The 22,897-nt window shown below is 42.9% G+C and overlaps 1 protein-coding gene across 1 annotated transcript in view; it reads left to right on the plus strand.

Moving 5' to 3' along the window:
• Positions 1-9,945, plus strand: part of LOC147455847 (coiled-coil domain-containing protein 39-like) — a 200,788-nt gene extending 190,843 nt beyond the window's left edge. The window contains exons 14-16 of the mRNA XM_086514496.1: positions 8,680-8,871; positions 9,113-9,300; positions 9,385-9,945. Coding sequence (XP_086370622.1) covers positions 8,680-8,871; positions 9,113-9,300; positions 9,385-9,709 — 705 coding nt within the window. The 3' untranslated portion in view covers positions 9,710-9,945. The remainder of the gene's footprint in view (positions 1-8,679; positions 8,872-9,112; positions 9,301-9,384) is intronic.
• The last annotated feature ends 12,952 nt before the right edge of the window (positions 9,946-22,897 follow it).

Below are 22,897 nucleotides of genomic sequence, written 5' to 3' on the forward strand. Positions count from 1 at the left end.
GTTTCAGCGTCAGAGGGGCCGACTACGTCAGGAGCTTCAACGTTGCCTTATGGGAGGAGAGATTGATCTCCTTATGCTACAGGAGCATCATCTGTGTGAGAGCCGCATTAGACGTTGTGGTCAGCTCTTGCGTGGACGATATGATACTTTTTGGTCAGCTGCTTTTGGACCTGGAGGCATCTAGGGTGGGGTATGTATGACTATTGCAGATTCTTTGCAGTTGGCCATTGTGGGCAGAGGGATTATTATGCCAGGTAGGGCTCACTGGATCACTATGCAGGTTCAGGGTTTCCTTGTGGGCTTCCTGAACATATATGCGCTCAGTCTGGCGAGCACACGAGCAGAGTTTTGGTCACAAATTGTTAAGTCTCTACCGCAGGCAGAGCAGTGGTACATAGGGGGTGACTTCAACATGTTGGAGGACCCTTCTGATAGGATTGGTGGTAGCCATGCTACTGTGCATGGAGTTGAGCTGGCAGCTTGGGAGAGGTTTTGTATGACTGAGGGTTTCGGATGTGTTGCAGCACTCTAGCTATGTGAGGCCCCCAGACAGCCTGGCCTTCTCTCGTTTGGACCGCAGAGTGGGAGGAGTGAATCTATCGCGGATAGATCGCTTCTACATTAGTGACCATTTCTGTGACTTGGGTGGGACAGTTGGCATTCTGGCAGGGACTTCCTTCTTGGACCATACACCAGTGATCCTCACAGTGGCAGATAGACAGAGGAGGGGGAGCACGATGCTTCGCATCCCTGAGAGGGTCTTGCTAGACTCTGCACTCAGAGAGTGAGTAGAGGCTCTCTGAACAGAGAGCTTGGACATGTAGGATTCTGCAGCTGACAGAGTGGCCTCGGGACTAGCTCAGCTTAGTCGCTTCTTTCTCCGGGAGTCTCTGGCTCGCCTGGCTGCAGCGAGAGAGAAGGAGTAGCGTCTCGCTTCCTTGCAGAGGATGCAGGAGCATCATCCAGACAGTCCTTGGTTGGAGGAGCAGTTACAGCAGGCTCGCCAAGAGCTGGTTAGCACAGAGGAGCGGTGCCATGAGTTTGCTTTCCATCGACAAGCATCTCAGTGGACGCAGGTGGGTGACAGAGTGGTTGGTGCTTTCTTCGAGGCAGTGGGACCTCAGCATACGCATGCCAAGGTCAGTCAGCTAAGGAGGCCCGACGGGTCAGCTGCTTCTGAGCCAGAGGACATGCGTGCAGTTGCTACTGACTTTTACCATGAGTTACTGTCTGCAGAGCGTCAAGATGCATGCAGGGAGCAGGTGTAGGCACAGATGCCTTGCTTGGTGACTGAGGAGATGCGTCAGAGGCTTGAGCTGCCACTTCATCTTGAGGAGTTTCACACGGCTCTCAATGCACTCCCCGTGGTAGCTGTCTAGGTGAGGATCGCTTGACTCCCAGTTTTTTCTTGGAGTACTGGGACTTGCTTGGCCCGGATCTCTGTAGTGCTTTTCGGTACATCTTGGACACAGGAGAGATGCCTGACAGCATGAGTGAGGGTCTCATCTACCAAGGAGGGTGGCTCCTTGGATGAGATTCGACAGTGGCGCCCCATCACCATCCTCAACTCAGCCTACAAAATTCTTGCCAAGGCTCTGAGTTTGAGTATCCAGCCACTTCTAGAGAGCCTTATACATGGGACTCATACGGGTTTTGTCAAGGAGCGCAGTATCCTTGACAACATCTTTACTTTTTGGGAGGCTTTTGTCCTAGCGCGGCTCCGTGGTGAGGATCTAGTGATTCTTCTTCTCGATTTTGAGAAGGCTTACGACAGAGTTGACTGGGACTTTCTAGAGGGCACTCTACACAGGATGGGCTTCTCAGATGCTTGGATCAGAGGGGTGTCAGCTTTGTACAGACGGGCACACAGTCAGGTACTTTTGTCAGGAAGTAGTACTTTTGTCAGGAGGTAGAGGTGATTGTTTCATGCTCACACGTTCGGTCAGACAGGGCTGCCCTCTTGCCCCTTTCCTCTTTCTGTTCTATGCTGAGGCCATGAGCAGGTTTTTGGTGTCGCAGCAGGTAGGTTTACGGGGCTTAGCACTTCCATTCGAGGAGATGAGCTATTGGACGCTGAGTTTGCTGATGACTCAGCCTTGTACTTGGATGGCCAAGAGGCCAACCTTCACAGCTGTGAGCAGGCTCTTGAGACCTTCTGTTGTGCATTTGGTGCACGGTTCAACCGAAGAAAGACAGTGGCTTTCTCGGTTAGTAGTGCTCCTATACCCGATTATATGCGAGGGGAGGGTTTCAGGTGGATTCCCCCAGGGACTGCAGTTCGGTACCTAGGCTATCAGGTTGGTTTAGACTTGTCTCCCAAGCAGCAGATTGCTCCCTTCCTCCTGTCTATCAGGAGGAAGTTGCTACATTGGAGCTCTGCACGACTTTCTTTGGCTGGCAGAGTTGTAGTGGCCAACCAGGTGTTGTTGGCTACTATGTGGTACATCACTTCTTGCTGGATCTTCTCGAGTTATTGTATCAGCCAGGTAGAGAGGCTGATCAGCAACTTCCTTTGGTCAAGGCGTGACACTCAGACAGCTCGGGCCAGAGTGGCTTGGCAGGTCATCACTCTTCCTTGTTCACAGGGAGGGCTTGGGATCATAGACCCAGCACAGCAGAGCAGATCCCTTCTTGGGAAGTTCATCGTCCGAGGACTTCTTCCAGGTGAGGACCCCTGGAAGGAGTTCTTGCTACAGCGGCTTCGTGCTAGGGTGCCTCAGGCAGGAGGCCACTAGCAACCTTCGACCAAATGGATCTTCACAGAGATGCGTAGAGTTGGTTTGAGCAGGAGACTGGAGGACCGCTTCGCTGTGGGTTTGCTTCGATCTTGGGAGCACTTGCGGCGAGGCCTGGAGCAGCAGCAGTAGCCTACTTGCACGGAGGAGCGCCTGCGACAGCCCCTTGTTTGGAACCCCATGGTAGCACTCAGAGAGGCCACCTGGTTGGTAGTCGGCCTCATGTTTCCTGGGGTCCCATGGCAGCGGGTCCAGCACGCTCTCTAGGTGACTGTCTACAGTTTTCAGGCTTGTCAGAGGAGCTGCAGGGCTTTCAGTTACCGGGCATGAGAGGGGTGCAGAGCATGTGCCAAGACATCCTCAGAGGCAGTACCAGCTGAGTGGCTCACACCTCTTGAGTCAGCAGCGCCCAGATGGATGGGAGCCTTCACGCGATTGGAGATTCTCATCTCAGTTCGGGCTTGTTCAGAGACTATTCCCTCCCTGTTTTTCAAATTACAAGGTGAGGGACGCTTACAGCGAGTTGCAGAAGAGGCCCTGCAGGTGGCTGAGTGCTGTTTTCAGAGGATCTGAGTGGTGGGCATCTGTGGGAGGACTTGTGTCATCGATGCTAACCCAGCTGCGCTTGAGACTGGACATTGGAGACTGTGGGCTTGGGAGTGTTGTCCACTAGCACGAGTACAGTGGGATCCTAGAGAATGGCTATGGAGGGACCCTGTCTCTTGTGCAGACCACCCAGGTGTCCCTTTCTTTCAGTACACTGTTCGACTGGTACGTCACATTCTGGCAGCACAGAGAGAGGCTCGCCCTGCTGCAGCACCTCATTGGCAAGAGGAGGGTCCTAGAGAATGGCTATGGAGGGACCCTGTCTCTTGTGCAGACCACCCAGGTGTCCCTTTCTTTCAGTACACTGTTCGACTGGTACGTCACATTCTGGCAGCACAGAGAGAGGCTCGCCCTGCTGCAGCACCTCATTGGCAAGAGGAGGGTCTCACAGCTGAGTTCTTGGCAGCTTTTTGGGAGAGGTTATGGGACTCCAGGCAGCCGAGGTGAGTCACTTTGTTTCAATGGCTGGTCGCACATAGAGCTACAGCAGTTGGGAGTTGGCTTGTGCATAGTGGTCTCTCGGCCGCATGCACAGCTTGTGACCATCTTGTGGAGAGTTAGCGTCACTGTCTTTAGGACTGTCCCTTGGCACAGCAGGTGTGGCTTCGTGTTCTTCGGCTGATGCCTGCTCTCTCCACGGCTCGGCAGTACACTTGGGGGCAACTGCTTGGTCCACTCTCACGGGCCCGGCACTTCAGTTTGAGCTATCTTCGACGAGCAGGATGATAGTGATGCAGGGGGGGCGACCTAGACTCCAGCCTACCACAGAGCTTACTCCACAAGAGTGGTGCGGTGAGAGAGAGGAGTGTGGGGAGCTCATCAGTGGCCTGACACTCTAGTTCATCTGGCGGGCCTGTTGCTTCCGCATCTATGAGGCTCGCCCTGTACCACCAACAGAGACTGTTCATGATCTTTGGTTAGAGCTGATCCACGCTCTCAAAGGACAGCTAGAGAGACTTCAGGGCAGCTCCGACCGCATGAGGGAGCGCAGAGAGGCCTTCCTCCGACTTTGGCGTCCTGGGCCTTTTTTCACCATGGTCCAGGGTGTACTCAAATGGCACTACCGTCCACCTGTGTGGCTTTTCCCTCCTCCCATTTCTTGATTTAGCCTTATTGTACATATGCTGTTTTTTCACTGGGAGAGTTTCCCCGTCATGGTTGTTGTAGCCCTCTCTTGAAGAGGTGGTTGTAGCCTTATGGGCAGTTTCATTAACTAATAGAAGGATCTTTTTCTTGGAAAAAAAAAAAAACTTTAATAGAAAGAGAGCATCTGGACGTAGAATCTGAGAGCAGAGGTCTCTCGGGAGTTTGCACTTTGCAATGATTAATGATAAAGAAATACCAAAAGGGTGCCAGACTTCGGGGCCAATACCTCTGGGCACGGAACTACGCCGGAAACCCATAATTTTTGTTGGCTGTGCTGACGTGGCACTTGTACGGAAATCCGCATATTATGCTGGCAACTTTAGCGCTAGTGCTTTCGGAGCCAGGAGCTTTTGAGATGAAGGTTTTTCATGTATTGCTTTTCCCAAGGCCAAGGGCCTTTAAATAAGTCCCCTGGGCTCTCTCTGGCTCATTATGTGCTGGCAAGCCGGTGAGCAGAGGAGACCCACCGGTAACTGTACTTGGCTCAAGCATTAATACAAAAAGAAATACCAAAAGGGGTGCCAGTCTTTGGGGCCAATCTCTCTGGGCACAGAACTATGTCGGGCCATGTCGACTCAATTGAACTGTGAATTAAGTGTGAAGTATTATAAAGTGATTCTTTCTTGTGTGTCGTGTCAGATTCCAGACTTGGGGTGTCCAAGGTTGTTACAGCTGGACGCAGAGTCTGAGGGCAGAGGTCCCTTGGGAGTTGCACTTTGCAATGATTAATGATAAAGAAATACCAAAAGGGGCGCCAGACTCTGGGGCCAATACCTCTGGGCACGGAACTACGCCAGGCCGTGTCGACTCTATCTCTCTCTCTATTAAAGTTCATTGATTTTGAAGTTTCTGGTCGTGTGTTGCTATTGATTTCTTGCTTGGAGTGTCCAAGCTTGTTACAACAACTATTGGAGAATCGGGTGGCTTGAAAATGCTAGCCATTGAGACCATAGAAGTCCCTAGTGACCCTAGGGGACCGAGGAACAAAAGCGGATGATAAATAGCACCTATAAGTAGGATCAAGGGCTGGCAGCAGTAGCCCGCAAATCGCAGTGCGAATTGCTACCGAATTTACAGAATTCCGTACAACGTGCTGATGTGACAGGTTTTTGGTGTGGATAAACAGCTGATTTTCTGATCTGACTTTTGATAAACTTTTAAGTTATTAAAAGCCAGAAGGCTTTTAAGATTGAAAAGCGGGGTCTATAAAAGGATTCCTAGGGGTAATATTCTCTCAGATCTTGCACACGCAGATTGAGAGCTACTCTTGACACTCACTATCATCGATATAAAATGCAGTACTGGAAGTGGCACCAGGGTTTTGGGGCCATTGCATCTGGCAGCGTAACTCCGCCACTACGTATCTATCATGTGGAATCTCTCTTTCTCTCTCTATTTCAGTTGTGTAAAAGTGCTAAGAGTGTGTTCCAGTTTTGTCTGTTATTTGGCACATGGTGCCCGAGTAGGTAACAACATCTTGCTACTGTGTCATTGATTGTTGCTATAATCGCTGTCAATGCTTCTCTAATTAAGCCGTCATAGAAATACCACATGCAAGAAGGGGTGCGACAATGGATAGGTCAGTAAATCTAGAAAAAGAAAGCATCTATCAGACACCACCAAAAGCAAAGCACACTCATTGCAGGAAGATGTGAGACAGTATGTTATCGCTAGGCTCATGAAGAGAGTGAAAGATTTATAAAACCAAAGATGAACTTACAAATGAGGAAGTGCAGATGATGATTAAGGACGAATTGAGCGTTATGATAGAGGAAATTGAAAGAAAGGTGTATGCATTTCTTTAAGCTCGCAAGAATCATATGTATGAACACGTCAAGAAGCACCTACGAAAAGAAATTATGGGTGAATTTTGAGTTGCGATGTACACGGCATCAGCTTGAGCAGGAGTTGCTATTCTTGAGTTAGGATTCCAGAGAGGCGTGGAGACTCTTTCAGGACCAGCGAACACCTACACCCATTCTACGGGAATTTGGAAACAACATGCGGCTACTCTATATACAGCATCAACTCAGCCTCCCCTACCTTGCTACTGGGGTTATGACTTCACCGTCCACTTTCACTATGAGTACCATATGTGATGCTGGACAGATCATATAACCACAATGGTCTACCATTGTGGCCAAGATACATTGTCAGCTTTGTTGGCATACATGTCTAATAGAGCCATATGTGAAGATTTTCTTGAGAGTTTGAGATACGGCGTTCCCGAGATAACATTGGCACCTTACACATTTCTAATAGAGCCATATTGAAGAATTTTTTGAGAGTTAGAGCATTGGAATTTGGCACTATTGTGCTAATATTGACAGCTAGGGATCCTATACTCCCGAGTAACTATTGCACCGGCATGATAGGCCACATATTGGTCGAGGTTTTGTGCTTGAGCATGAGCTAAGTCATTAGGTAGAGAGAGAGAGAGAGAGAGAGAGAGAGAGAGAGAGAGAGAGAGAGAGAGAGAGAGAGAGAGAGAGAGAGAGAAAGAGAGAGAGAGAGAGAGGGAGAGAGAGAGGGTGTCGAGCACACGTATAGGCTGGATTCAAAAGAGGACCTCTACGCTTCATCACATATTTACACCTCAAGCTACCATTAAGGAGCATCGGAGCACACAGACGTCATATCTATTGTTGCTTTGTAGATTTCTGCAAAGTTTTTAATACAATATCTAGAGCAAGATTGATGCATAGATATATTGTAAAGGTCTCTGACCATTTGAAGATGATGTAGAAGTCAAAATTGATCCTGTCATCGAACCCTATGCATTGATGAGAAGAGATTTTGTAACAGGAGTGGCACCCCGTGCCAACGGAAAAGAACAGACTAAACAACTTTAAGCACTTCAAATAACACTGAACTGAAAGAGATGCATGACACACAAGACGCAGAGTGGCGGAGTTCCACCCCAAGAGAGCACTGGCCCCAAACCTTGGCGCCCCTTTCAATATTTCTTTATATTGCTACAACATGGTACAACTACTATGGCTTTGCTCTGCATCTCCCACAGGTAGACTGCTAGAGTGAGAGCCCATGGGTCATATTTAAAGGCCCTTGGCTAGTTTACATGAAAATCTTCTAGTCTAAAAGCATTTGGTATCCAAAAGCTGGCTTAGCGCAAAAATACAAAAATACGTACACTACTGCCACGTCAACATGTAAAACGTAGAACTGTCCGTATAGTCTTGCCACGTCAGCATGTCAGCGAGATTTCCAGGCTAGCTGTACAGTTCTGCCGCGTCATTGGTTTATGCGCAAGTCTGCGTGTGTGTATCTGCTTGATGTTCTTGCGGTGGCCATGTGTAGCAAGAAAAGTGTGTCGTGCTCTCTACAGTGGGTGCTCCTGAGTGCAGTAAGCATAAACCTCACTTCAACAGGAAAGACGAACTCATAGGACCATACAGATTCTGGCTGGCAGCACTCTCAGCTCCAAGCCCAGGACTCAAGGGTACCTTGGGGGTGTCGAAGCTCCAATGTGCAAGGAGGGTGCAGATGTGTGCTGTTGGACTCAAGACTCTAGACCATACAAAGTGGATGATGATATAATATATCACGCTGGAATGAACCACACATATATGTATCATAAAAAGCCACCAACAGCTAGCAAGATATCTATCTCCAAACTGCGGTGGTGGTGATCTGGCCACGGTGTCCACTAGACCTCCAATACCACGTGTCACTACCTAGGCAAGAGTCCGTTCAGTGTGAACCCCATACCAACTGAGACCAATGAAACTAACTGCTTGTCCTATGCCAGTGACTCTCACTATGCACAACTAGATGCGAATAGACACCTTATGGATAATCACAACCCCTAGGATGAGTTTCACAAACCAAATCATTAAAAAACCCTCTTAATTTCAGAAAAACCAGAGATGCCACCATGAAAAGAAATTATCTCAACCCACCATAGCTCACATGGAAACACTCAAGAAGAGCCCTGAAGCTTGACCTAGAAGAGGTACATATTTTATGCTCGCAGCATGGCAAAGAGTTGAATTTTGTTGAGAAATTTTTGAAAAGTTAATTCGCATTTTCTGACAATTTACGTCTTTAAACATTTTTGAGGGCAATTAGTGTCATATTAGCAGCTTATTGATTCTGTTTGTATTTTGTCTTTACCACCAGTAAGAGATACAAGCTCTGGGATTAATTTCGTTTGTGTTTCGCCTTTACTCAGGTCCAGCAAGAGATACAAGCTCTGGAAGCAGCTGTAGAAGACGTAAAAGAGGCCAACGAGCTTTTGCGTCATAGCCACAGGTCACCCAAAATGAAAGGATTGGCTGATGAGCAGCTTCAATTAAAGACAGAGCTGGAACAAGCTCTGCAAATGCTGCATGAACGACAAAGACTTGAGCAGAGTTTACTAAATGTGTGTGGCACCTAGTTCACCAAGTTACACCTTAGTGTGAACCTTTAATGTCTTAGGTGCATCTCAAACGGAATCTTCATGATTTTGGTGCATCTTATACAGAATTCAATCATGGCTTTTCTTACAGAAGGCAGAAAATAATGATGCCCATCTCAGTTTAAGCGCAAGGTTTTGAAAGCATTAGTGCAAGGAAGGTGATTGAGTGAGTCATCCACTAATCATCACAAGCACATGTCTGCAGGATGTTACTGGGCTGGAGTCATCCCTTCAAAACTTACAGAGTGAAAACAGCACCGTGATGGAGTGCCTGAAGCTCTTAGAGGAACAAGTAGACATAGCTTGCAAAGAGGCAGAGGAGCAAAATCTGAAGTACAAACGAGCGAAGGCTCAACTCTGTAGGCTAGCCAAAGAAATCAAGAATAGCCATGGGTACTTGCTTATGATCTATATAAAAAACTCTGCTTTTTAGGATTTTGCTTATGATAATATTGAAGCATGTTTCTAACAAAGCAGAGATGAACTCGAGAAAATCAACAAGGAAATGGAGCTGGCGGAGTTTGGAGAGACTGCAAGCGATGCTTTGTATAAGCTGAAGACATTGGCCAGTGAGTTTCCTGATTATGGTAAGATAATTGAGGATGGGATAGTTCAGGCTGGCATTACGGTCCCTTATGCTGCATCGAGTGTCCGGTCAGGACGTTCCAGTGTAGCAAGCATGTCCAGTCGTCCTTCAAGCAGAAGCCTGATGCCAAGAAGAGCACTATCTAGTTCTGGATCTGCAAGAAGCTCTAGAAGTGGAAGTGTATTGAATCTAGAGTTCAATAGTGAGGGTTCTTGAGCAACAACAGTTTCATTATCATTTTCATTGCGTCTCCCAGCTGCATGGAAATTGAATATCAGCTTTCTCTGCATCTTTTTTTTTTTTTGAAAAAGTAAGAAGTTACATTAAAAAAAGGTTGGAAATGAAATGATACAAAGGTCCCTCATGTAGGGGGAAGGGACACTGTTCATTGTTTGGCAAGTAAACACCACTTCCAATTTGTAGCTATTAATTTAAAATTTCCTTGTGCGCGATTCGGTAGTCTCATACCACACTTTCCTTTATAATTGTTAAGACCCTTAATGGTGTTGCAAACATATATTCTTATTAATTGCCAGATCTCTCTCTCTCTCAAGAAAGCAGCGGATGCTAGATTGTCCAGAGCCTCCGCGGCCTTGGGAGGGTTGGAGAGGATGTGTTCACAAGTGCAGTTTCAGGAACCACAAACAAAACTTTGGCTCTTTGATACGGTGGTGGCTTCGGCTATGCTTTATGGGGTCCATATTTGGGGACCATCTGTGGATCAGGATAATTGGAAGTCAATGGAGACCTTTGGTATCTATGATTCCCCAAATGATTAGAGCCAAGGCCTCCGTACCACACGCGATTACCCGAGCGGAACTAGCTGCCTCTCCGATAGAAATTGAAGCTCTTACCAAATCAGTGTCCTTTATACATGGTTTATGGGATACAAATAATTGCCGATATACTAGATTGGCCCTCAAATCCTCTCGACAATTAGCAATGAAAAGAGATACATCATGTTGGTATGCGCAATTGTCCTCGTGGTTTCAGAGACATGGGTTCAGTATGGAAAGATTACCCCCCTTCCAATACTCTCTTGAGGCTCCATCACTGGCAATCACACGAACGGAGATTAATAAAATCATCCGCCAGGATCTTATACAGTTGGACACTAAGAGGACAAGGGTAGACCCTACACAAGAATTGGGCACGAAGATGGCCGACTACAAAGAAAACTTCCTACAGCTATCTGAAGATGGTTTTGTGATTCGCCCGAGCTACATGGATACCCACCTGTCTCATGGTTTGAGATGTGCTATTGGTCAGATTCATACATCCTCACACTAGCTGGAAATTGAATCTGGCAAATTTAGGGGAATCCCACCTGAGAGCAGAATTTGCAAGTTATGCGGAATGGAGCCGGAGACAGAATTACACTACATATGCCATTGCATCGTATACTATGAGATACGTGGGCGTTTCCATTGCCTATTTAAAGAAGGCTTTGGACCTCTAGATAGAGTCATGCAATACCAAGATCAAAGGTGCTTAGGCCTGTACCTACTGGAACTACATCGGCGCAGGGATAATCTAATGAGAAGACAAAGAGCACTATAGCCTCAGAGGCAAATCACAGATTTCTTCGGATCGAGAGAAGCCAAAATGGAAGGAGAAAAAGAGGCCAGCAGCGAGCACAAAGGAGTACCCACATTCATACTAAAGGCACCCTCATTGACATGGCGATTGAGCTTAGGAAATTGAGACGACCACGATCGAGATGCAGAAGCACACTTCACCGGAGGAGACTACAACAAAGGATTAGAAGAATTCTAGCCAGACACCCAGAATGCTCCTAAGAAGTTTATATAATACTTTGTATTTAGTTTTTCGCATTTATTTTCATACTTTTCATACATTGTAACAGATTCACCACTTTTGTATCAGTTTGGTCTCATAGGTCACTCTGGTCTTTTGAAGACGTTAATATAACATTTCATTTCTCTCTCTCTCTCTCTCTCTCTCTCTCTCTCTCTCTCTCTCTCTCCTACATAGTGTTTATATCAAGAATGGAATGTAATTTGGATGTTTCTAATCCGTTGTATAGATCAACTTTGGCTTCCAAAGGATGCTTATACAATTTTTCTTTCTTTCTCTTTGTTTTCAAACAGGTTTTATTTTCTGACGTAGGTGCTTATCCCTTCCAAATATTAGCCATGAAACATGGTTGGGCAAGGGCCGCGTACGCATTACCATGGCCACCTAATTGATGCACCATGTGCTAGGAATGACGGAGAGAACTCGTAGCAACCAGCTAGGAACCTTCTCCTCAGGTGACCCACCCCAAGAGCAAAATGCACTCGAGTGTCCAAGGGTAAGATCCCTAGCAATGTAATCATCAGGTGAGCACAAGTTGCCCCTCTAGAGGTGACCCAACGGGGGATTTGAACCCACAACTCGTAGGTTGAGAGGCCAAAGCCTTACCATTAGACCAACTCTTTGGAGACGTTTTCAAGGGGGTTACTGATGAAATCAGCTCAAACAAGAGGAGCACAAGACATAGCGCTCATGGCCTACTCATAAAATGTATACAAAGCCTCAAGGGCTTTCCAATACTTCAAACTTGTGTACAGAAGAGGAAATTTGGAATAGCCTTCCTATTACCCAAGTGTGGTAGATTGGTTCCCTCTTGATAAGAGGTCTTGGGGAGTTTTGATGCCTCTTGAGATTTGTTCCTATGACAATAAAAAATTCTCATGGGTGGGTGTTTGTGTGTGTGCTTGTATAAGAAGAGGAAATTGGAATAACCGTTCTATCACCCACATCACAAATGGATGTAACCTTTTGGCCTCATATGTCATTTTGACCTTTTGAAGACATTTAATGTAATGTTCTATATTTCTTTTCTTTTCTTCTCTCTCTCTCTCTCTCTCTCTCTCTCTCTCTCTCTCTCTCTCTCATAAAAAGAGGAAAATGGTATAACCTTTCTATCACCCAAGTGTGGTAGATTGGTTATGCCATTTCCCTCTTGAACAACAGGTCTTGAGTTCAACTCTCCTCGTCGGCTAGATCTTTAAAGTCTCTTGGGATAGTTCCCTACGACGTTAAAACTCTCTTCTTCTTCTTCTTCTTCTCTCTCTCTCTCTCTCTCTCTCTCTCTCTCTCTCTTACACACACACACACACACACACACATGGCGACCACATAGTTTGATCATACTTAAAGGCCTACAATGTTTTCCTAAAGTGTCCGGTTTCACATACTTTCCACACATGCATTGGCTTGCAAATCCATGTAGAAAATTAGACAAGTCTAACTCTTCTTGATTCCTACTAGCTTCATTTGATAGAACATTAGGACCTTTTGTGGATTGTTTGTCAAAAATCATGTACGCAAAAACTGAGCTTTTCATTGATTTTTCAAAGGCAAGAGAATTTAAAAGGGTATAGTACAACCAAGCTCATCAGCATCTATGTACATGTTCTTTTTCCTATACTTGAAATACAACCTTCTTTTAGGAAACTTTAGATTAACCACCATACGCTCAAACCACAGTGCCCCTAGGATGACATCTTCATGCTTGAGAGGAGAGATGAATAAATGTATAGTGGACTATGTTATGGCATAGCTGAGCTTCATCCCATGCATTCAGGATTTCACAATAAGACCCACACCAATGGGTTTAGCAATGGATCATGCTCTCTTGAAACTTCTCGTCTCCTCAGCACAGTATAGCCGTATAGCCTGGGAGGACACATACCAACTATACATTTACACCAAAGATTGACTCTTTTTATACAAAGGAGATCTATAGTCAGCTATGTATAGCAGCTAGGCCAGGACTCTGATTCCATAGTGTTCAATAAAGGGTTGATGTCTCTTTCCACTGATGTGCCTCCTAGAGGTATTTTCTATTGCTTACTAATTTGTACAAGAAGACATTGCAATAGCTCAACTTTTGAACATCATGCAATCTTTGTCATATCCACTCATCAAATTGAGCACGAATGTTAACACAAAAAAAAGTGTTTCTTGACCATTATTATTGCATGTTGCCATATGTTTTGGATGACATTAGTGCTGCCATGTTTTGTATGATAAATAGTCTAAAGGTTTTGTTAATGTTTTTGCCCAAATGTTGTACCTAACTTTGCTCAAAGCTTCTTGTTAATTGCTTTGCATAAAAGCTCTCTCTCTCTCTGTCATGTAGTGCTTGGGTTTACACCTGTGTATGGGCCCTTCCATGGAGTATATGTTTGCCCTAATGCTCTCTCTCTCTCTCTCTCTCTCTCTCTCTCTCTCTCTCTCTCTCTCTCTCTTGCAGTCGTATTTTATCTCGTAGGTAGCAGTTCACTCTTTTGATCATAATTTCCTCATCCAAACTCTGATTTGGATCCATAGCTTCAATTGAAGATCATGACATCCTCTACGCATTGATGTAACGACAAAAAAATATTAGAGTTATGGAATGCTTTTCTGCAACAGCATTTTTGAGGTGAACAGGTTCAGAGAAATGACTCTCATCTCTTTTTTTTATCCAATTTCTTCTACAACTCGCAAGGGTTCTTCTTCTTCAACCATATCCACAACCATTGTAGAAAATGATTCAAAATCTTCTAAGTGTGGAGATAGCAACACAATCACTAAACCAACAACATCAGAAACCATGATCATGTCATACTTGGTATCATTGCAAGAGATCGTAAACAAACAAGGTGAAGACTTATTGGCACTTGCCATGAAGAATTGCTTGCTAAGGGTTCTAGTGGTTGAGAATGAGAATCTCAGGAGGACACTTGAGATGCAAACAACACGTTTGATGCAACTTGAAGAGGAAGTCAAGAAATGTAAACGCTCTCTTGTGAACTTGAATGCTTTCAAGGAGTGCATGAGCAAAGTAGAGCATGACCATGTATTGAAAGTGGCTAAATTTGACACCATGAGTCAGGATGTATGCGACATGAAAAGTTTATGCACAAACAAGTCCTAGACTGATGTATGTGGTAACAATGTGGTTCCTAATTCCTCCCTCATGCAAGCTATGGCTCAAACAAAGAATGTTGAGAATGTAGATGTAGAGGAGTTGAAGGAATGGAAGCGACGTTTCAAGAGCATTGTTATTCGTGGAATTTTCAAAGAGAAGTTAGAGACACCTTCTTTCCTTGCCATTGTTATTGGACATTCAAAACTCACTTTGGTATGTCAGGTGGTATGGTCTATGGAGCACATAAGAGTGGGTAAGCAAGGAGCTCCTCACTCGAGAGAACGGCCAATTGCATGCACCATGTCAGATGAGACCAAACGAAAAAAATTCCTTGATAATAGTTGGATCTATTTGAGGGATACAATTTTTTTTGTATGTGAAGATCGCACTATTAAGAAACAAAATATGCATCGCAAGGCATATGAGGAGAGGAATAAGAAAAACAAGGAGATCTCTAATGAAGAAAATATGCCCAAGGAGGAGGCAAGTCTTTCGAGAAAATAGGAATGTGCAACCTATGAGGCTCAGTTACAATTGAAAGTATGCTTTTGGAATTGCAGTGGATACCCATAATATGTGGGGGTTGACATAGATGAACTAACAAGCAAAGCCGATGTTGTACTTCTTGTTGAAACTTGGGAGCATGATACACAAAGGATTAATGGGTTGGAGGATTATGATGTACATTTATTTATGTGGTCAAAGAATCTCAAGCAACAAAGAGGGCAAGGAGGGGTAGCATGTATGGTTAAGAAAGAATTTTGTATCGATTGTAAAAGATGACAAGAACAAACGTTATGTGTGGCTAAAAATTATGACACCAAAAAGAGCATCCATTTTTGTAGCCGGTTTCTACATTCCTCAACATGATTTCCCCTTTTATGCTTGCATGGATAAACATCAGTCAATTTTGTATTTAGAGGAGGAAATCGCTTATTTTAAAGGCAAAGGTGATGTTATTGTCTTTGGGGATACGAATGCTCACACAAAAACATTACAACATGACACTCAACAATTTGATATACCATACAAAGGAATTTCACTTGTATGATCGTACTTCAATGGATGAGAAAAAGCCAGAACACTGTGGAAAATTAATTTTACACATGTACAATAGCACGGGTATACTCATTGCCAATGGTGTATCTTTGTGGAGTGGAACCGATGGATCTACATGTAGGAAACATAATGGGGATAGTGTAATTAACTATATGCTACTCTCCGAAGCCATCATGTATCGCATCAAGAGTTTTATGCTTGGCCAATGGATCTCGATTATACCATGGAGCCTTATGTATATTGACCTTGCATGTGAAGAAGCAACTAAGCATGATAATCTCAACCAAACTTGGACGAGAAGTTATCACTATGCATGGATCTCAAACGGGCACCAATGTATATGAAATGGTTGAGAAAACGTTATGGATGACAAATCTTCAACATGATACACCTTTGGGAAAAAAAAATGGGAAGCTTTCAAGAAGGTTATTTGTTCTTGTGCTGAAAAATGCTTTTCCATAAAGCATGTCCATGGTATCAACAAAGATAGATCACGCAAAAGGTGGTTTAATAAAGAATGTCAAGAAGCTCGAAGATCCTTGATAAAGCTTGATGCAACTATGGACAAAGACAACTATCTAAGGCCACTTTTGCAAAGTGGGAGATCTTGAAGGTATCAAGCCGGAAATGATTGAATGGATGGGAGATTTTACACATGAGTGGATGTTTGATATGTTCAACCTTGCACTTCAACATGGTATACCTTGTGATTGGAGTACTGATTAGGTCAAGCATTTGCATAAAGGAGGGGATGTAAATAATGTAAATAACTACCGCACTATAATGATTGGGTCTCTTATGGCAAAGTTTTTTGGGTGTATAATGGACATAAAATTGAGTGATTATGCTGAAAAAAATGGCAAGCATGCAAAAAGACAAGCACCATTGATCATCTTGTCGTGCTTTGTGTTCTCATGGAGAAAAGTCGGTAGAAAGGCAGGCGATTGTATTTTTGCTTTGTGGACTTTAAGAAAGCCTTTGATATGATGCCACATAACAATTTTTGGAGAAGGATGGAAGAAATCTAAGTGCCAAGTGTGTTTATGCTTGCGGTTTCTTGAATCTATGAGAAGGTGCTTTCTCAATTTCACATGGGAAGAGGAATTTCAAAACATTTTGGAAGCACTATTGGAGTTAAATAAGGATGTCGATTGTCACCAACTCTCTTTGGTCTATGCATCGATCAATTGGAACAAATGGTGCTTGACTTTATGCAAGAAGAATACATTGAAGAGGTCACTATTTACAATGCGATATTCATGCTTTTGTCGTATACGGATGATGTAGTGCTTCTAGCACACACTTTAGAGGATGCACAAAAGCTTATGGTTGTCCTTGAGAACTTTTTCTTGCATAGTGGGTTAATTGTGAATGATTCCAAAACAAAGGTTATACTTGTGAAAACCAACCATAAGGAGAAGCCATGCATACTGTACAACAATGAGACACTTGAAGTTGTTGAGATCTTTAAGTACCTTGGCCTTGAGGTTTTGTCCAATCACGTGGCATGAATGTGCTATGCATCGTTTGGAAGTCGGAAAGAGAACGTACTATGCATTTGAGAACACGTGTAATGCGGGAATCATCAAGTGTTGGGTTCTCCAGAAGTGCCTTTTTGACACATTGGTGACATCAAATCTTTTTTACATAGATTTGAACTGTGGGATAGGAGTATCTCAAAGTCTACTTGAAAAGATTTTTGAGAATGTCCAAAAGAGTTTTCTTACAAACTTTCTCCAAGTTAAGACACAAACTCCATATATGCTCCTACTTCTTGAGTCGGGGGCTCTTTCTATTGACGTTATGGTGGGCATGGAAAGTTTTGTGGAGTACATATTAAATATGCATTAAACCCCCTCACATCAACTTCCTACAATTGCATGCAAAGCAAGAAAAAAACTTCAAAAGACGCATAAAAGTAAGATCTTGAGCACGGCATGGATGCAAGACACACAAAGTGGGTAAGCAAGGAGCTCCTCGCTCGGGAGAACAACCAATTGTATGCACCATGCCGGATGAGACCAAACAATTATCCTTGAAAATAGTTTGATTTTTTTTTTGAGATACAAAATGTTTTGTTTGTGGAGATTGCACTATTGGGCAACAAAATATGTGTCACAAGGGTTAAGAGGAGAGGAATAGAAAAACAAGGAGATCTCTCATGAAGAAAATGTGCCCAAGAAGGAGGCAAGTCCCTCGAGCAAATAGGAGTGTGTAACCTATGAGGCCTAGTTACAATTGACAATATGTTTTTGGAACTGCAATGGATACCCATGGAATGCAGGGCTTGGCATAGATGAACTAACAAGCAGAGCCGATGTTGTACTTCTTGTTGAAATTTGGGAGCATGATATACAAAGGATTAATGGGTGAGAGAATGACAATGTACGTTCATTGATGTGGTCAAAGAACCTCAAGCAATGAAGAGGGCAAGGAGGGTTAAGGAAGAATTGAAAACATGACAAGCACAAATGGTATGTATGGCCAAAAATTATGACACCAAAAAGGGCACCCATTTTTGTAGCTGGTTACTACATTCCTCATCATGATTCTCCCTTTGATGCTTACTTGGATAGAGATAATAAATATTTTGATTTAGAGGAGGATATTGCTCATTTTAAAGGCAAAGGTGATGTATTGTCTTTGGGAATATGAATGCTCGCACAAAAACATTGCAACATGATAGTCAACAATTTGATATGCCATGCATTTCAAGGGAGTTGGAGGAAGGTCACTTGTATGATCGTACTTCAATGGATGAGAAAGAGCTGGATCACTATGAAAATTACTTTTACACATGTGTATTAGCACGGGTATAATCATTGCCAATGGTGTATCTTTGTGGAGTAGACCCGATGGATTTACATGTAGAAAACATAATGGGAATAGTGTGATTGAATATGTGCTATGCTCCGAAGCCATCATGTATCACATAAAGGGGTTTATGCTTGGCCAATGGACCCCAGATCAGACCATTGGACCTTATGCATTGACCTTGCATGTGGAGAAACAACTAAGCATGACTATCTCAGCCAAAGGGAAGAAGAGGAGGTATCACTTTGTATGGATTTCAAACGGGCACCAATGTATATTGAAATAGTTGAGCAAAAGTTATGGATGAAAAAGCTTCAATATGATGCACCATTGGAAACTAAATGGAAAGCTTTCAAGAAAGTTATTTGTTCTTGTGTAAAAAAATGCTTTACCATAAAGCATGTCCATGGTATGAACAAAGATAGATCACGCAAAAGAAGGTGGTTTGATAAAGAATGTCAAGATGCTTGAAAGTCCATGATAAAGCTAGATGCAACTATGTACAATGATAAATATCAAAGTCATTTACATACATACAAAGCATTGATTCAAAAGAAGAGAAGAAGATGGGAAGTCAAGCATCAATTTTTTCAAGTCTAAGAAAAGGTACGCGCATGTGAAAGATTTTGAAAAAACTTGAGAGGCAAGCGGGTTGAGAGTTTTGGTAACTTGAATTTCGTAGATATGTACACACATTGTAGGCAACTATATGAGTAACCAAATGCTGGATACGACGGGCTCAAAAGATTGGCCACTCACAAAGCGGGAGACCTTCAAGGTATCAAACCGGAAATAATAAGATGGACGGGAGATTTTACACATGAGTGGATGTGTGATATGTTCAACCTTGTACTTCAGCATGGTATGACTTATGATTGGAGCACTAATTAGGTCAAGCATCTGCATAAAGGAGAGGATGTAAAGAATGTAAATAACTACCAGACTATAATGATTGGGTCTCTTATAGAAAAGTTATTTGGGTGCATAATGGAGGCCATAGCACCATTAATCATCTTGTCGCTCTTCATATTCTCATGAAGAAAAGTCGGTTTAAAGGCAAGCGATTTTATTTTTGCTTTGTGGACTATACAAAGCCTTATGATATTATTCCACGTAACAATTTGTGGAGAAGGAGTGTCAAGTGAGTCTATGTTTGCGGTTACTCGAATCTATGAGAAGGTGATGTGTCAATTGCGCATGGAAAAAGGAATTTCAAAAAAATTTGCAAGCACTATTGGGGTTAACACTAGGTTGGTAATGGGACACTTTTATGTCCTGGGACACTTTTATGTCCTATTAAGTGACCATTTTCCTTGAATTATGTCAAGAGTTTCAAAATGGATTTTGAGGTGCTATCTATCTAGAAAGTTGTCTCATGAGCTGAAAAAAACTCAACATTTTTTTGGAATATCAATTCCATCTTTAACATTGTCCTTGCACAACATTTCACAACTTAAACTGTGTGAAAAAACGGGTCCTGTTTTTGCTTTTTTCAAATTTTTGCAACTATACCACTCTAGAATTCATGTTTGTGAGGTCTATAATGCTAGAGAACTATCTTTAGTAGTCCTCAACATGTCCTTATGCTTCTAGGGAGAAATAAATGTTAAAGTTGAAAGTTATGACCAAATTACAAAAATTATCAAATCTTGTTTTTTAGCCAATTTTAGCTCTTCTATGATTTTTTTGGTGGCTTTCATGATATCCAAATGTAGTTTTGATTTTCTATGTCGCATATTGTAACATAAAGCTAATATTCCTTGAGTTTTGGGGCACCTAATACCCTATTTTGCATAGTAGACAACGATGGTTGATTTTTTCAATAATAGAAGAAAACAAAACATTTTAGTATATCAAGTATAGCTTTTTCAATATTGTTAGTTTCTTGTGACAACTACATGAATTTTGTAGGTAGTAACCATATCTAGTCATAAGGATCAAATTTGGCTACATATTGAATAGTTTCTATGGGATTCTACAACTCATAATGTTGAACCCAGTTTTTTCATGTTTGTTGTCTTTAGCACTTCATCTTTGTCCCCAAGATTCCCCTTGGTAACAGATGTATTATTATTTTGACATGCTCCATGGATCCTTATGAACCTAAAGAACAATAGGGAACTAAGAAAACATGCATATATTATTTGTATTGAGCGTGGCTATAGAAACTTTGATGATAGGTTTGCAGAATGGTAAAAATTCAACTTTTTTGTACCTATTTGTTTTGGCAAAACAAAAAATAGTGAGTAAGAAGCAATCATATGTTCTGATCACCAACCCATTGAAGTTAACTAGGGAATTTATCTCAAAGTCCTACAAAAATCCCTAATCTTATTTTTATGCAACAAATGACTGTTTTGATGAAAATGTACTGGTCCATCAACTTTGGAGGCTTGGTGTGACCAAAAGATGAGAAATTTTACAAGTTTCTTATTTTTTCTATGTGTAGTAGGCCTTGAACTATAACCTCATGAAAGGATTTTACAAAATGAGTGGATCTCCTATGGTTTTGGAGGTTTTTTTCAAAACCCTGAAAGGACACTTTTATGTTCTGTTAGGTTACCAACCTAGTGTTAAACAAGGATCTCCATTCTCAGCAACTCTCTTTGGCCTATGCGATTAATTAGAACAAATGGTACTTGACTTTATGCAAGAATAAGGCATTGAAGAGGTCACTATTTGCAATACGCTACTCATGCTTTTGTTGTATGCGGATGATGTAGTGCTTCTAGCATACACTTTAGAAAATGCACATAAGCTGATTTTCCTTGAAAAATTTTTCTTGCACAGTGGGCTAATTGTGTGAATGAATCCAAAACGAAGGTTATGCGTGTGAAAACCAACCATAAGGAGAAGCTATACATTGTGTACAACAATGAGACACATGAAGTTGTGGAGAGCTTTAAGTACCTTGGCCTTGAGATTCCGGCCAATCACAAGTGGCATGAATGTGTTATGCGTCGTTTGGAAGCCGGAAAGAGAACATACTATTCATTTGAGACATTGTGTAATGCGGGAACATCAAGTGTTGGGTTCTCGAGAAGTACATTCTTGAAACATTGGTGACACCGGTTCTTCTTTATGGAGTTGAAGTGTGGAACGGGAGTATCTCAAAGTCTACTTGGAAAGAGTTTGAGAATGTCCAAAAACATTTTCTTACAAACTTTCTCCACGTTAAGACACAAACACCATATATGCTCCGACTTCTTGAGTCGGGAGCTCTTCCAATTGAGGTAATGGGCATAGAAAGGGTTGTGGAGTACATAATAAAGATGCATCAAAACCCCTCACATCGACTTCCTACATTTGCATGGGAAGCAAGAAAAAAAGTTCAAAAGACGCATAAAAGGAAGATCTTGAGCGCGGGATGGATGCAAGACATAAAGAAGTGGTTACGGAGATGGAATGCTTTACACTTGCTACATGATGCCTCAATAGATTCCCAAATGAATGAAGCTTTTCTACAATGCCAATGTATTACATCTTGGGAGGAATCCGGTGGGTCACACTTCATACATTACACCACCCATATTGCCCCCAACTACAAAACCATGTTCTTCGCTGAAAGAGGAAACCGTACTCACCCTTACAGGCTTGAGCCTATCCCCTTGTCAGCGATATGCACTATCGTAGTTATTTGGCTTAGCTCCCGCTCCTTTTGATGTGAGACAGGGCATTGGAGCAATAAAGAGTAGTCCAATCGATTGTGCACATTATGGTCACTGCAAGTTCGAGTCTCAGTATCACACAATACTAGAGTGCTCAGTTTTTTGTCACATCCAAACTTGCTTCCCTCACATTTTCAGCCATGACTTAGACCTACACACTTTCCTCTCCCAGCCACAATGTGGGCTCTCCATTATGACTCTCATCACAACAATTTTGGAGCATCGAGAATCACTCATGATCCGCACACATACCACATCACATGTAACTTTGATCCCATAGGTCATATTTGACCTCCGAGGATGATAATAAAAACTCTCTCTCTCTCTCTCTCTCTCTCTCTCTCTCTCTCTCTCTCTCTCTCTCTCTCTCTGTGAGCATATGTACAAATGCCTTCACAAAAGGAAAAGTTCAAGCAGAAACACAGGTACATATACCCCCCGGCAACTTTACATCTTTCGGTTTCTTAAAAAATACAATGTCTGATGGAACAAAACACATCAACACAAAAATATTAATCTTTAGACGAAAGCACAGAGTAAAACTTGGGTAAGTTTTCTTAAAGTTAAACCTAGGAAAGTCTACATTTTTCACAAAAGTACATAGCAATGCCTTGATGCCCACACATTCTCAATGTGATGAGGCATTCATGAGAGTTGGAGTTCTCATACATGACTACTTCCCGACTAATGAAAGCATCAAATGTATCTTGTGCTCCTTGTTGTGAAGTGAGTGGCAATATTGCTTGACATGTTTGGCACAACTCCACAATTTGATCCACCAACAAGGTCTTCGTGCAACAATGATGGCAGTACACTCGGTTTTGCTTTGCAAAGCGCACTCGCTTCTAGCCCCTTTGATGCTTCTTCCTAAGCACTCCCGTTTGTCTCAAGGGTTGAATGAGGATTGAATAAGCATATCTGCAACCACACAGGTAATCC

Source organism: Adiantum capillus-veneris, chromosome 6 (genome assembly GCF_014529385.1).
Source record: "Adiantum capillus-veneris isolate H3 chromosome 6, ASM1452938v2, whole genome shotgun sequence".
NCBI lineage: Eukaryota > Viridiplantae > Streptophyta > Polypodiopsida > Polypodiales > Pteridaceae > Adiantum > Adiantum capillus-veneris.